Source organism: Neolamprologus multifasciatus, chromosome 18, assembly GCF_963576455.1.
Source record: "Neolamprologus multifasciatus chromosome 18, fNeoMul1.2, whole genome shotgun sequence".
In the NCBI taxonomy this organism is placed as follows: domain Eukaryota; kingdom Metazoa; phylum Chordata; class Actinopteri; order Cichliformes; family Cichlidae; genus Neolamprologus; species Neolamprologus multifasciatus.
This window is the reverse complement of record NC_140456.1, coordinates 15974505-15991319: the sequence shown is the minus strand read 5'-3', so window position 1 is coordinate 15991319 and position 16815 is coordinate 15974505. Positions and strand designations below refer to the sequence as shown.

The following is a 16815-nucleotide window of genomic DNA, read 5'->3' as shown; positions in this document are numbered from 1 at the left end:
TGCAGCGTTTTCAGTGGGAGAAAATGAAAACGCTACGTCCAGATGAACAGAATGAACCTTTTGGGATTGCTGTAATATTATTCTCACTGTAATGTTATGTGTTTTATATATATTGCAAAGACAAAACTCATCATTCAGTTATGAGTAAGGTGACCCCAAGCTCGACTTCAACGCTAGTTTACTGACTTTGTAAAAGAATATGTGAAAAATAAACAGATCCAAGAATATCAATTCCCTGAATTTGTGCTTACTATTAGAATAGCCAAAGTCCACGGGTCATACATAAAAAAATAAAAATCTATTAACATTTTTAACCAAACTTTTTGACTTAGACTCATTACAGCCCAGTCTGAGACTCATTACTGCACTTTTCTGTCATCCTGTCACACACAAGCCACAAGTGAAGATTGGCAATAACAAAAGTAAAAGCATGTGGCCAAGAAAGAGACACTCTTCGAGGTTTTCATTGGTGTAAACTCACTTGAACACATGTTTAAAAAAGCTTACAAAGAAAAGCTGGTTTAATTGCTGCAAAGCAAGCACGAAACTGAACTCTGACGAGATCAACCCCATGTAGCATTTTGTCACTGACAAACCGTTCTTTCAGTCAGGATTGGAGCAATAATCAATCTAAATATCAAATTGGTACTTCACCAGAAAACAGCAATAGAAAGTAAAAAATAAGTTAATAGAGATAAAAGCAACAGTTGTGCTGCACATAAAGAAATATATATATATTTTGACCACTTTATTTTGAAGGAGACAGCCACTCAGTCCAGTTCTGAACCTTCGAACCTTAAACTAAGTTTGAATGGTTGTGCAACGGGAAAAGGCTCACATCTTTGAATTAATTCCACCTACTGTTGCAGTGCAGTGATGAATTAAAGGACAGCTGATCCTTTGCATATCAATACTGTTTTCAGAGTTTTTCTCTTTAGCTGATATCGATCCCTTTCAAATTCATCCCAGCATGTGCCCTGTCACATGCTCTAAACTGAAACCAATATTTTGGTGACGGTTTCCTCGTGGCTACGTGCAGCGGGGCTAGGGGAGGGTCTGTGCTGACAGACGGGGGTTACTGACCTGGTAGCCTGGCTGCCCCTGGGTGGATCCGGGACGGGCGTGAGGTTCTGGGGGCGCTCCGGCTCTGGCCTGGGGCCCTGGCCGGGCCTCGGGGGCCTGGGTCCTGGTTGGTGTGTTGCCGGGGTTGTGGGCCGGTGGGTATATGGGGGCCCACCACTCGCGCAGTGTGCCGCCGGTGCGCCGAGCCACCTGGGGGGCTCTTCAACTGGTGGGGGGGGGGGGGGGGTTGTCACATCTTGCAGGAGCTTTCCTCTCTCAGGAACTCTCTCTGCAAGAGGGGGAGATACAGGAGAGGTGGAGGAAGATCTCAGCCTGGGCGTCTATTGTCTTATGTAGTCTGGAAGATGAGTGGATGATGGGGTGGGTGCAGTTTTCTCTGTGGTGGGGTTGGGTGGACTGCCCCGGGCTCTGTGGGGCCGGGCGGCGCCGCTGCACTGGGCCCCGGTTCGGATGGGCCTGGGCCCCCCTTCCCTGGCGGGTCGCGGAGTATGGGGGTGCCTACTGGGGTCAGCGAGGGAGCTGGCCCCAGGGAGGGGTCACTTGCCCCTCCCTTCCTTCCCTCCCCATCTCCAGCTGCCTCCCTCTTCCCGCTCCACCACAACCACCCACACATGCAGGGCCTTGGAGTAGAGGTGTGTCACCAGGGTGCAGAGGAGGTAACCCCCCCCCCCCCCCCCCCCCCCCCTCTGTCCCCTTCTGGCTGCCTCTGCCTCAATTTTATCCCGCAACTTAGACATTCACATTACTCACACTCTCATTACACATACATATAGGATCTTGGGGGTGGGCACGCTACACGGAATCCCAATTACCATCAGGGTGTACACCTCACCCCTGGCGTCGTTGCCCACCTCTCAATTTTAAATACACGTAGACATTGAGGGCTAGCAGGAGGGACTATGCGCTTACCTGCTGCTCTCTGGCAGGTAGCTCCATGCCCTCCTGGGTTTTAAATGCACCTTAGAACACACATACATCAACACTACAATAAGCGGGTGGAGGGAGGTTAGGAGTCTTCTCTTGCCCTCGTTCTCTGCGGTCGGCTGGAGCAGGGGGGCTAGGAGGAGGAGTTGGCCGTCCGACTGGAGTCCGGAATGTGGGGCCTCCCTGCTGCTGCGGAGTCGAGGCGGTCTGCTTCTCCCCACCGCAGGGAAAAGGGTAACACAACCTGGGTCTGGGTGCAGTTCCCCCCTCCAGGGGCAAGGGTACCTAGACCCGGTTCGTAGAGTACGCTTGGGGAGTGTGATTGTGTGTACAGCGTCTCTTTATGTCTGTCTCCACGTTGGTTGAGTGTGGAGTAAGTGCATATGAGAGCATGAGGGTGGGAATGGATGTTTGTATCTGTGTGTGCCTGTATGTCTGTGTCCATATGTCAGGTTGGGTATCAGACGCCACCTCTCTGAGGACAGCTCAGGCCCTCCAAGGTTTGGAGGCCTATCTCCCCCCACCACTTCCCCTGCCGGGGGCGGACTCCCTCAGACATCGGTGCGTTGGTGGTTCTTTGTGTCCGGGGGTGGGCGTCCGGGTACACACCGGCTCACTCCTTGGCGGCTGCTTATCGGGGCCTGGAGCCTGGGGCTCGCTTGGGCCACTTTGGAGGTGGGGTGCCCCCGGCCTCTCGGCCTGGGGCTCAGTCACTCAGGCACAGCTGGCTGCCGGCGGAGCTCACGGGCACGTCACTGCAACCCCCCCTGGCTTCTGCTCCGTGGCTGCTGGGTGACCCCTCATCTGGGACTCTCTTCAGCTCTTTCTGGGACAGTGGCACGGCTGCCCCTCTGTTGGTCTTCCTTGGTCTCTTGTGTTCTGAGGGCCTCTGGATGTCTGGAGTTTTGATCTCCTCCATACCTGCTTCATGCCCTGGAGGACGGGGCAGTGGCCCCCCACACCCTCTAGCAGATCATTACATGAGGGAACCTTTTAAGAAAACAAGCGCGTCCATGCTCACAGGTGTACACACGGGTGATCACACACACAAACTACACCCTTTTTGGCTCCTACCTCAATGCACACTGTGCTGTCGATCTTACGTGCTGCACAATAATGTTTAATATTTAGTATTTACTGTCATATTCCCATATATCATTGTGATGTTGTTTATTGTATTACTCTCGTTTTCTTCTGCTTGTTTTCTTTTTTCTTTCTCAACAGGTGATCCAGGTGATCGATATATGTATTTTTTTTTTCTTTCTGCTTATTCTGTTGGTTTTTGTTTTTTGCCCTTCTCCCCCGTCCCTCTTCTCAACTGTTTTTCTTTCCCTCTTTCTTTCTCCCTTTTCTTTCCCCCAGTCAAGTCTGTCCCGTATTCAGCAAGTGAAAATAAAATAAAGAATAAAAGGTGAATCAAATGGACCATTACGGCAAAGCTGGGATGGTCAATTTGGTAAAGAAAATCCGTTGGGCATCTTTCTTCGCCTTTAGACAATAATTCTGATGGCAAAAGAGCCAAACGGGACAGGCAAGAAAAAAAAAAAAAAAAAAGAAACCAATATTTTCCATTGCAGATCAGATAAGCTTAATTGCCCCCCCAGAAACCTTAAAACTTACATTTTTATCTTTAAAAAGCACTCATCTGATTTGCTATTGAACTCCTCTAAAAGACAGACAATAACAACGGGAAAATCTTATTCATTATAGGTATGCTTCTTTCTTGTCAAAAATTGGTTATTCAGTCAGTGTGTTGTGTTTGTAATGGCTAATGTAGCTTAAAGCAGTGAGTAAGAGCATGCTAAATAAATTATGTAGACCCTAATGTCTACATTATTTATTTCTCACTATAATAAACAGCCTTCCTTGCCCATCAGGTCAGCTCAATACTATCAGCTATCACTCCAAATGCTTGTATGGGAGTATGTATGATTGAATGCAAGACTGAGACTAACCCTGACCCTCGACAACAACAATACTGCCACACTTGTTGGTTTATTTTGTTTTCTCTTTGTTAAAAAATGGCTGGTTGAAATATATGTTTCTTACTTAAATAATTGCTTGTTTGTTTTTTTGTCTTTTTTTACAAAGAAACACAATTTCCCACGAGAGAGGACACGTGCATATCTCTTTAAAATGAGATAGAAATGAAATGATTTTATGAAAAGAAGGTAAATTTATTACCTTCATTTATTTTTGATGTATTTTAAATCTTCATTGCATCATGTTTAAAGTATAGTATAGCATTTCTGCAGCCATGAATACAGCTACATCACACAAGGACATTTTGTAGAAATACACTTTGAATATGGAACAATAAAGCTGTGAATAATAATCAGTGTATATGAAGATCATACACCATGCTACATGATTACATTTTAAATATTGCATCCGTTCAAGTTAGTCCACATATGGATGCAGACAGTTCAATGACTGAGTGCCAGCTATGCACCATCACCCGCTGTAGGACTCATACAGTGCACTAATTCAATATTTTTGGTGTCTTTGCAATTTTAAATATTTAATAGTAACTGAATCCACCAAAATAAAACAACAAATAATTGTAATAAAAAAAACTTATAAAAAAAATCTTTTAAATGTAATTAATTTTTGCTATATTTTATTTCTATTCATTACATTAATAGGGCCACATTAATCACAGTCTAGCAAAGAGAGACACAGTGAAACTTAACCAACGAGCAATAAGCTATAATGCTGGAAGAAGAATTCATGCAAAATAATTTGTGACAAAACTTGAAATTAATCATGTGTCTGACCTTCACTACACAATGAACGGTACTTTTTGTAAATGTCAGTCTGAAAACATTCATTAAATCTCTCCACGACCAACAAGTATCTTATACAAAGCACTCAAACTTGAGATCTGTGATGACTCAAACTATAACTTTTTAACCGCATTGAGAGGGGCTTGTCTTTAAATGCCACCAATTTAACACAGAGAAAAACCTCCACAGTGGGTGGATGAAAAACATCCACCCACTGTTATCTGAATATAAATTGGCTGAGATTTCCCCCTGTACTGCAGTGTAAGGATTTTTTACTTATTGCTGGAAAATCTGGAGCTGTGAACTGCATACTTACAAACCCATAAGCCCCTGAGTTTTGCAATGAAACTAATAAAGGTCCTTTTAAGAAATCCAGCCTCCTCTTAGCCATAAGCCATGTGCCAGGGGAGTATTCCTACCCGAAAGTTGAACCGCTTCCAAATTACGCAAACAACTGAATCACGTGTGAAATCCTACCCTCTGTGCCCACAGTAATTAAGGAATTGACTTGGAACTGTCTACCGACCTAATTTGTTGTTGCATTTAAAAGGACAGAATGAGACTGGAAGAGTCTGTATATTTGAAATTCAATCCGTTCGCTAACAGTGGGGGTAGGGCTGAGCTGAACTGTCGGTCAATGGCAAAGGCATCTGCATAGCTGAGAATTTTCACATGTCAACTCAACGGAGGTGCTCTGGGATTCCAAGCATATTGCCCGTAAGGAAGTCTGCACCACAATATTGATACAGCGGGTAACTGATGAAAAAAGACTGCATAGGACTCAAACTTGTCACAGAGCTGACAATCAATCAGCGTGTCCCTGACTTCTAGCAATGTTGAGATTATAATACACTGTTGGTCTTAGGTCCAACAATTTCTAGTTCCAATGCTTAAATAAAAACAATGTTCATATTGGTCATTCTCAAGATTGTTTGCATTTTAATTTTGCACGGACTTGATCTTATCAGAAACCAACACGAGAGACAGGACTATCGCAATGAATTCGAGTACTTCAAAGATTCAGCTTCTCTTTGATAAGCATCACCACAGTGCATGATGCTGTTAGTCAGCTGAAACTCCACAGGAAGAAATAAATAGAGGTTTTTCTGCTAAATTGTTAAATGCAATGTGAAGCATCACTGACATCACCAGCTGGTTTCTTGTCAGTATCTTTGTATTTCTGCTGCTCACAATGCTGTTGCTTTTGAAGAAGCATCAAGAGAAGCATCACTGAGTATAAAGAAGCAGATTTTTACGAGTTGCCATGGTTAAACAAATGAAGCTGGAGTTTAAAAAATAATAAATAAAACAAAATGTGATGTTTTCACTACAACACCATATTTTTGTGGGTGCTAAAGTCCATAGAACAGGAAAAATATCAGTGAGAAGTGTAACTTTTTTCATTGAGGTGTAAAAGTGGCATTGAGTTACACATATTCTGGCATTCTTCAAGTGGAAAAGTTACGGAAAAAAAAGCAGAGGTCATGGTAAGTCAAGAAAACAACCCCTTTCCTGAGTCAAATACTGCCATGGTGTTACCTTACCATGCTGGTGAAACTGAAGACTCGCGTATTAACACATGCGTTATGGGTCTGACTCACAGGCCCTCTGAAAGTGAGCAATGCATCGGTCAATACGCCACACAGATGAATGCACTCCTGAGAGAAAGTTACAAGAATTTGATTATTTTGCAGTTATCTCAGGAGGTGGTGTCAGCTACTGAGAGTAAAACTCTCAGTGTGAGGAGAGTATGTGTGTGAAGGTTATTTTTCCCACTACAAGTTGCCTCTGTGAGGTAAATCTTGTGCTGATCCCACGAAAGTTCAGGCAAACATGCAAACTGACGACAGCAAGCGCATATAGCAACGAGCGCTTACTGAGGTTACACCTCCATACTGCTTAAATCTACAACACGTGCTGTAAAAACCAAATTACAAAACAGGATGTCTCAGATCTGCCAACCGCATAATCTTATTAGGATGGAGAAATTATATCCTATCCAAGGTGGGTATAAATACCCTCTGTGCACTAGAGTACCCATTCTTAAGTCCTTCAGCTTCATGTGCTTCTGTTGATTTTTCAGTCCATCATGCACAATTACACGATTCTCTCTGTTGTTTGAGGTATAAATGTGTTATTTTTGGTGTTTTCAGCGACTCCACTCAATCAGACTGCAGTGTCACTGAGCCATCTCCACTCAGCCCCATACTTCCTGTGTCTGATACTTCATCCATGACTACACCTCCAACACAAGTATAAAAGCTTTCACCTTGCACTGTCATCAAGTCAGTGGTGGAAATCGCTGCACTTTGTCTGGTAAAACTAAAACAGTTCAAGTGTGAGCTTTAAAGCAATGACTTGGACTTCCATCCAGACTTGGATTAAATGTTAAATTCTAAGCAGGACTATGAAATGTTGGGTTTATATGAAACCATTTCAGATGTCCAATGTTCCTTCTGGCAACTTCTTATCATAACATAAAACCCTTCAGATATTAGATTACACTACCTCATACAGCTCTGAGTTTTAGTCTGCAGTAGGGCTGGGCTATATCATACCGTTCACTGTAATACGGGCAACGATAGGAAAATGAAATATCGCGATAGAATATGGGTAAAACGCGCATGCGCAGTGCCTTTGTTTACATACGCACATGGCAGCGACGCAGAATGAGAAGAGCGAAAGTGGATCGTTGAATGAAACGGATGAACCAGAATTGGTTTGTAAAAATGCTGTAACTTCAGATACACAACAAAGCACTATTTTTGGTAGAGCATGCTAGCGGGCCGTCGTTATTACCGTGTTGTTTGGAAAATACGGCACACTTAAAATCAATCCTTTGATTTTTCTGAAAATCGACAGTGCCCTTTATAATCCCGTGTGCCTTATGTATGAATTCTGGTTGTGTTTACTGACCTCGAAATGATTTTATGTCGTACACGGCGCAAAATCTGTCAAATGTTTTAGTACAACTTTGCTAAGCTACAAAGCTGCACCGCTTGATGGATTGTCGGAGCATTACGGCTATCGTAGGCAGGCGTCTCGCGGAGTGATACGTACTGCGCTTCAACATAATATTACCGTATTGTGTGTGTATAAGCTCTTTTTAAGTTTTGTGGATATTATACATGGTTATGCTGAGGATATGTTGGCCAGTTTCCACTGGAAATGCCTTTTGGTTAAGCTGTCAGCAAGGAATTTGCATTTGCACTGTTGCGTTTTTATATAACTTTAATGCACATAAAAACAGCTGCTTGTTTAAGTGAAAATACATTGATGGGTTTTTTTGCACTAATAAAGTTGTGGAGTTGTAAAGTATTTTGTCTACTGTCAATTATATCGTCAGTTATATCGTTATCGCAAATTCACAAATGTATGTCGTGATAAATATTTTGTTGCATAACTCTCTTATCCCTCTTAACATTACAATAACGTGAATACACTGTGAGAACCAACACTTGTCCAAACAGGCTGCTCTCATGCTGTCTCCTTTAGCACGATAGGAGGAGAATGGACACATCGGCCTCTAACTTGTGCATTCCTGTCAAGAGCCACAGTCATCTCTAGCATGGACAAACTGAGGGAAACAGAAAGGGCAGAACTAGCTGAAAAGCTTGACCACCAAATCCACAACACAGCTGATAAAGCCCATTATATAAAGAAAAGGGGGGGAAAAAACCATAAAGACTGTGTTCTTGTGATTTCACCATCTTGAAGCAAAGAAGCATGATGCTGAGTGTGCGCAAAACATTTTAAGGCTGTAAAAAAGCAGTGAAACATTGTTTAAATAAAGTAAGAATACATGCCCCAAAAGCTGAAACCAAAAACTGGCCTCCTGTGGCTCTCATGAGACTGATGATTCTGATCCTTCCCTCACTCTCTGTTGCTCACCTCACTGCATATTAAATTCAAAATCAATGTATGAAAAAAGATTTGGTCACACAGTGACTCGCTCCATACTAACACCAGGTTCCAACAGCAAGAAATCCATTATTTCCCCCACTCTGTTGCTCTATAGCAAAGATCCAATGCCCAAGAGAGGAGTAATGCATTTAAACTCACTAATTAGAACAAACATTAAAGGGCTTTTTCACTAACTAGATTATATTGTTTTGCCCTTTGGCCACAGACAAAAGGTAGCAATTTCAGAAGCAAGTAATTTGTAAAAGGTATGAAAGTGAAGCAAAAGCAGAGAGGCAGACTGAGAGCACACACAGTGCAGCACCTCGGTTAGGTGTGGGCACACAAGGCACAGTGACTGATGTTTAGAGATTTCATGTAGCACAAATAGTGCCTGGTTAGAAATTGGGTGTAACTCAGAGAGGTGCATTAAATGATCACCAGGAGCTCACTTCAGTGACGACCATTTAAAATGGCTCCTTATCTTGCCTTTAAATGCAGTTATTTTCTGCAAAGCTGCACTTCCAGTGATGAAGAGAACAAGCTAAAGTGGATCCAATATAAAAGATTCTGTGTTTGACTGGTAAATGGTGGCACATCACAAACTCATGTGAACTCACGTGCTAGATTATTAATTAGTGTTTTGTTTGTTTGTTTGTTTGTTTTCCTCAAATGGATTTTAATGGATCCACATCGCTTGCTTGGCAGTCCTCCTTTAGCCTGTCCAGTAGTTTTTGATTCGCTCATGATTAGGAGCAATTAGCAAATCCCTCCACTAAGCATCAGCTGCTGAGTTTAAACTAACTGAAAAAGTAAGATGTAAACTGTGTTAAGGCTCATTGACTTCCTACGGTTATTTTTCTGAGTGCTAAGCAGGTTAATTAATAAGCACCTTATCACAAATCCCAGTGAAAACGGATGAACTCGAGCATAATGGTAGTGCTGTAATGGATTGCTTAAAGAAACCCCTTTGTTGTAAGCAGTAGTCATTTCTTCATTGTGTGTAAGGTTAGATAACAAAGCGTGTATCACATGATTCAGGTGTAGTCTGAAACTGGGTAACAAACTTGAGTAAATTTTCATGTTAAAACCTCACTTCACTATTTAATCATTGCTGACACACCTCCTACTTCCTCTCCCCGCCATCTTGGGAAATGTAAAGGTCAGAAAGTCCAGCCATGCATCAAACACACACACACATTTCCATACCTATCTTTGTGAGGACACTTATTGACACGATGTATTCCTTAGCTACTAATCCAAAGAGTAAAAGAATGCTGCACAGTGGCCCTGAAAGCTCGTTGTACTGCAATTTGAACAAAAACCAAAGAAAAACATATTTTAAAAAAGCAAAAAGATAACACACAAGCAAATTAAGACGACATCTTTAATCTTTCATCACATCACTGCAACATGTTTTGCTCTTCCATTGTGTTTCCTGTAATTGAAGCCTTTAATTTTCTAAGTGCTGCCTCTGTGTTGGCAAATTAGTTATGATATGTTCTTGTGCTTTTCAATTTGGATTTGTTTTCTTGAGCTGCAGTGCCTTTAGATCTCAGGGCTACCTCAATAACTAAGTGTCTATATAATCACACCCCTTGCTCTAATCTACACCGCATTCCAGCTCGAACTCTAAATCCAAATCTTAACCCTCAAGTAGCCCTTTGAAAATTTGTCATCAAGAAAAAAAAACAAGCGAGCCTTTCATCATGAAATATTCAATATATGAAGTATAAGATATATATATAAATATATACGACAGGAGGGTGGTTTTCCCATATAAAATGGCTTTAGTCTGGCACGCGGTAGACAGTTGTCAGTGAGGTGTCCACTGACATGTGTAAATGGGCCCTGGCAGGCTTTGTTGTCCCTCTATGACCTAATGGAGGCTAAACAGAAAAGGGATCGACATCAAAGCCGCATCCAAACTGTTTGAACTCCCTGAGGAAATGAAATAAAATAGTGGCCGGTGAGGCCAGCATTTTCATCACACTCAGTGCACTGATGGTAATATAAGCAGAGAAACACACATGCAGACAAATATTTATACACTCACTGGCCTCTTTGTTAGGTACACCTGTTCAATTGCCCATTAATGCAAATATTCATAAATCACACGGCACCAACTCAGTGCACTTAGACATGTAAACATGGCCAAGGTAACCTGCTAAAATTCAAAGTGAGCGAAAGAATGGGGAAGAAAGTCACTATGAACGTGGTTGTTGATGGCTAACAGGCTGCTCTCAGTATTTCAAAACCTGCTGATCTAGGGGGATTTTCCTGCACAGCCTTCTCTAAAGTTTACAGAGAATGGCCTGAGAAAGAGAAAATATCCAGCAAGTGCTCCCAATAAAAATGCCTTGTTGACACCAGAGGAAAACCTGAGCTGATAGAAAGTAACTGAACCATTCATTACAACCAAGGTTCACAGAAGAGCATCTCTAAATGTGCATACCAAAACTTGATGCATCTGGGCTAAAGCAGCAGAAGACCACACCGGGTACCACACACACAGCTAGGAACAGAAAACTAGTGACTACTGTTCACATGGCCTCTCCAATATTGGACAATATTGTCTTGACACAATACCATTAAAGCATTGGTTACACACCACAACCTACCTGAGTAACATTCCTGAACATGTCCATTCCTTTATGACCACAGTGTATCCATCTTCTGATGGCCAATGCACCATATCACTACACTCAGATCTCAAATTGGTTTCTTGAACATGACAGTGAGTTCACTGCAATCACATGCCCTTCACAGTCACCAGATTTCAATCCAGCAGAGCAGAGAGGAAATACAAATCTGCAGCACCTGTGTGATGCTGTCATGTCAATATGGAGCAAATGTTTTCATCACCTTGTTGAGGCAGCTGTGAAATTAAAAGGCAGTTACAGTACAAGTAAGATGTAACTAATGAAGTGGCCAGTGAGTGTATAGATGCAGACAAGCTGAGTGTGAAGAAATAACTGACACAAACTATGAACAGTTGGTGAAAACACGCAATAAACATTGTCTCTATATAGTATAATATAATATAGTCAATGAAATATGGTAGAATGTATGAAATGGAAGGAAAATCTTGCGCCAGATAGGCGACATACTGGCTATACAGGCTATACTGTTTTTGGTAGATGATGTACATGTGAAAACAAATTCAAGGAGGCGTTGGTAGGACACCGACAAGGAGAAACAATGCAGAGACATTTAAAAAGAAAATGTGTGCCGGATTATATTTTATCGTTATATACATTAACACTTCAACATCAGAGGAAACAAAGTTTCTTGAACAATCACCTTACACTGGCTGCAGAAGTCAGCCAATTCCCAAAATAGTGTTTTGGTTTTGGTTTTGTTTTTTTATCATTGTAGCTCATTTTCCCTTTGTGACTTCAAAAACTGATGCTACATCATTCATTGTGTTAACCGTTTCTCCAATGCACTCACGCTACTTGAGGGATGAAGCACTGTTCAGTTTTCACTGAACTATTCCAATTTAAAACAAAGACAACAATTTATCAGCATTTATTATTAATTAACAATACATAGTGAATAAATAGAATTACCACACTGGATCGGCTCTTATCAGAGAAAGTTTGAAGGCTAACTCTGTGCGTGAAGCTGCATATGAAGTAGAATTAAAAGCAGCAATCAAACAGTCTGTAGTTTCAGCAGTTTTCTCTTAATGACTAAGTGAAAAGCACATTTCTGGAATAAATTTAGGAGGACGGTTCATTTCATGCATCTTCAGACACATATATTCGCGCAAACACAGACAAGTGGGAGAAAATTATCATAAGTCATATTTGAGATCAGTCAAATGGGTATGCAGAAATGAATTTCAATAATAAAGCCTATTTCACAGATGCAGCAGCAGTTCATTTGAATCAGTAAGGCGATATCTGCTGCCCCTAATTACCAGTGACAGATTGGGATGAGATTATCCGCCACTCTAATCTATGTTATGAATCTCTATTGAGGATGATTCACAGAGATGGATAAAGCTACTTTGAATGATTATTGGGAAAGGGGGGGGGGGGGGTATTCATTGTTTGCTTTTTTTGGGGATCAGTAACTTTAAAGTCTTTTAACTGATGACACAGAGGGTACTTTATTATGAAAATGTATTTTCTGTGTGCTCTGCTCTCCTCTTGGATTTGGCTGTCGACCACAACCGTGATCCCTCGATTTCAAATTGATCAACCATGTCTATGAATATCAATTGAGCTGTTCTCTGGTGAGGAAAACACAGACGTCGTTCATCTGTGGGGAATTTAAGAGTTCTGCATCAGTCAGTTCAGTTCGGTATGACTTTGAAAAATATCCTCAGGGAAATTGGCGGTTAGTCTCTGGTTTAACACAATATTGATTGAACTACTTAATCTAGAATTTTAGCCACAAGGAAAACTGCTGATTCTCTGCACAAAAAAGAGGGGAAAAAAAGAAACGAAAGGAAAAAAGTTTTGGCTAAAAATGTCAACAACTGATATTTTCCACACCTTGTGAAACTAGTCAAAACTGCCTTGTGCAATACTAAACATGACAGCCGTCACAGTCAGATTCTGTCCAGAGCTGACATAAACCTTGACAATGTCATGCAGATGCAGTTACAGTTTGAGTTCTTCCAGTTAGGATCCGAACACATGCAAGTCATCACAGAGGGAAAACACAGTCATGAGGTAAAAATTAAACGCTCACCAAGCTTTCCTGAAAGCAGTGCTGCCTCTTAATAAATGTAATAACCGAGTAAGTGAGGCAGGCAGTCACACTGAACAAAGGCTCTATGAGGCAGTGCTTTGTCTCTCAGCTGTCACTACAGCTTGCCTGCTGTGGTGTAAAACACAATTGAGATATTCCTTATCAGTCCCTGTATCAGCCAATTTCGTTCAGATAAAAATAGCGAGTACGCATTTTGATATTTGTATTTTCAATACGAGGATTCGCAGAGCCTCTGGGAAAGTTGTAAAACGCTGTATTTTGAAAACAGCATGTCTCAATTTTTAAAATATTCCTTCATATTCTTTCTTCAAACACAGACCCAGATTTTTCCGCTCTTAGTTTAGATTCAGTGAACATCTACATCCCGTTTGGTTACAGTCTGGAAAAAAATAAATACTTTTTTGTGGAGAGGAACACTAAGCAAACACCAAACTTAAAAACGGGTAAACACCATTCACAGACAGAGCCTTTGAACGACTCAGTGTTGAATCAGCTATAAATACACAGCTATGTTATAATTGTTTTCCTCTGCCATCTAAACCAATGAGCCTAGAGGTCCTGCGGTACAGTGATGGACCACATCACTGGGAAAATGCACTGTACCTCAGAACCTGGGCGAACTGCCTGTTGAATGCACAACAGCCTCAGCCAAAACACACAGAACCAACTTCGTGTGCTGCTCTGCCTGCACAGTGTGTTTGTGTGTGTGTGTCCCTGTGTATGCAGACATTCTAAATACAACTGTGGCAACGTTTGAAAGCTCAATACTTGATCACCGTGTTGGGTGAGTTGTTCGGCCGCTGCTGCTGCAGATGTGAATGAAAATTTCTAGCCCCATTTTGACTGCACGAGCTGCATCAGCTCATGCGGGTCAGAGCTTTTCCAAGCTTACAGCATGAAACGTGCTGTAGTAAAACAGAATGCTCTGCCTTTTAGGGCAGCTAGGTTACTGTGTGCTTACACAAACCCTAATTGTACTGTTAGGGTGGGAAGAAGCACTTAATGGAACAAGAGCGTAATCACTAATCACAGCTGCTTTTTGTTAGCTGCCATGTCCACCTCTTCAATCCTGTTAGGGAACTGACAATATGTCTGTCATTAGTCAACCGTCTCTCTTGAAATTTCAGCTTAAATGTGTTGTTTTTTTTCTACTGAATCTGGCAAAACAGCCATTTGGTCCTATAAAGCAACAATTTCAAGAGTTTGACTTCCAGCGCAGAGACAATTAAAGGTTTTGAGCAGATGCGAGTAAAAAGCTTTTGACAACAGAGCCACTTTGTCTCTTATTCTGGAGGACGCACTCAGTCCTTAACACTGAACACATGCTTCCTCAATCATGATTTGCAAAAGAAGCAATGGACAAATTTTGCGGAAATCAGAGTGAATTTTGCAGATTTCATCAATATGGGATGCAAAAAATAATCATCCTAAAGGAGGTACTTGAGTTTTACTTGGCACACAGCACATGCAGATATCTCTCTGACAACCTCTCAGTGATCTGTGCACACTTTACCAACATTAAAGCAGTATCTTGTCTATCAGGCAGGGTAAATGTGCTTATTGCACTTTTATTTTCATTTTGAAATGACTTACCAGGCATAAACCGCTGAGTAGAGAGATGAGTAGAAAGTCCAGATTGCGGAGAAGCAGAGAGGATCCCATCCCTGACCTGAGGCAACTCTACCTCCAAGAGTCCTTGCAGGGCTCAGACAGATGCTGATTGAGCTCGGATGAAATTATTTAATCTACTTAACTCTCTTCAAAGTGGAACGAGTTGTGTTTTTTCACTCCATCTGGCCTCTCGATGCTTATGATGGCTTGTGAAATCATAACTCTGTAATCGCCTCGCTCTGCCCTCGATTTAATTTCCTATAATCTACTATATGCTCCGGCTCAGTCTGCTCTCTTTATTTCTCTGCATCTGTCTTTTTTCCTCTTCTGAAATTACATCCACATGTCAGAACTATTTATGTCGCCCTAGCTCTGCGGTGGGAAGTTCAAATGATTCTTTGTAGGGAAGAAACCGACGCTGTATTTTTAGGTCTTTTAAATTTCCCCCTCAGACTAACTTAAACACTTCAGTATGGAGCTGTGCGCCTTGCGGCTTATTCCAGTATTCTTTTCCAAGCGTTAGATCAGCGTTGTACAAAAATAAGCCCGAAACGTATCATTCCATCACCAGTCGCTGCTGAATTTCACAACTTTAATCCTGTGACTCATGTCACCATCAACAACGCACGGATCTATCGTGCAGGGCGGCAGTGGAGCAGAAGGATCGCAGACAGGGTCTACTTTGTGCATTTAACAGTAAATGGCAGCCAAGTGAAAGAGCGGAGCGTGAAATTTCAAACTTTTAATAGAAGTGTCTGATTTGCGTGTTTCAACTCAATCACTGTACGCGTGTTCGCTACCCCTGGTTACCGGTCTTTTTCCTTCTTCTTCTTTTTTTTCTTATAAATTAATAAAAGCACAAAACGGTAGTGTATCAGTTGTCATGTCCACAAACCGTGCCGAATTATAAATCTATCCACCGTGACAGACAGAAACGGCATGTATGGAACTCTATGGATCTGTTTAAGCTACCGATGGTGATGTGAAAAGCTTCAGAAAGGAGGAAAAACGCCAACTTGGTCTGAATAATTTAGGCTACTTACTATCAAGAGAAACCCAAATTCACCCTGACGGACAGATAATTCGCAAACGCGTGTTTGTTCGCAGAGTAAGCGCAAAACTTGAAGTTCCTCGTGTTGAGAAAGCGTCTCCAGATGTGGCAGGAGGCAGGTCGTGCTCAGTAGTGAGTATGTGGGTGGAAAAGGAGGGGGGAGGAAGAGGGGGGGGGGGGCGGAAAGGAGGCAGGTAGGGTGGAGCGTAAGAGCTTTTCATTGGTGCGCTCTCTTACGTTGGAATAAACCACGGCTCCGAAATGACATATTTTCTCACCCCTCAAACAAACTCCACATTCAACAGATCGCAGGGCCTTTGCCAAACCGCTTTTTTCCCCCTGCACTCTCTCAAAAGTTGCAACTACTAGTAGGATTGGATTACTGAGACATAATGCAGGAGAGCGTGCACAATTTTCTTTTAACGAATCAAGATTTTTGCTTGGAAATGAAATAATAGAGGATTTGTTGACAGTGTCATAGCAGTTTGTCCACTTTATGCTTTTTCGCGAATATGTTTGTGTGACACTGTTATTTTAATCGTGCAGGCAGACATAATTATTACTATTATTGTAATGGTGATAATAAGGTATACAAAGTCGTTCCTAATCAAACACCTGTTTATAACTGATTATCAGGTTAAGAGACGATTAACCCTTTAGTGTCCAAGTATAATACAGGCCGCCTGGTCTTATTTGGTAACTTTGGGTGTAAAAGTCCGAAATCATACATGAGTG

General features: G+C 41.9%; 1 protein-coding gene across 1 annotated transcript in view; it reads right to left on the bottom strand.

Annotated features, from left to right (window-relative positions):
• Positions 1-16368, bottom strand: part of pth1r (parathyroid hormone 1 receptor) — a 50712-nt gene extending 34344 nt beyond the window's left edge. The window contains exon 1 of the mRNA XM_085141871.1: positions 15012-16368. Within this exon, the coding sequence (XP_084997997.1) occupies positions 15012-15080 (69 nt within the window). The 5' untranslated portion in view covers positions 15081-16368. The remainder of the gene's footprint in view (positions 1-15011) is intronic.
• Positions 16369-16815: the final 447 nt, after the last annotated feature.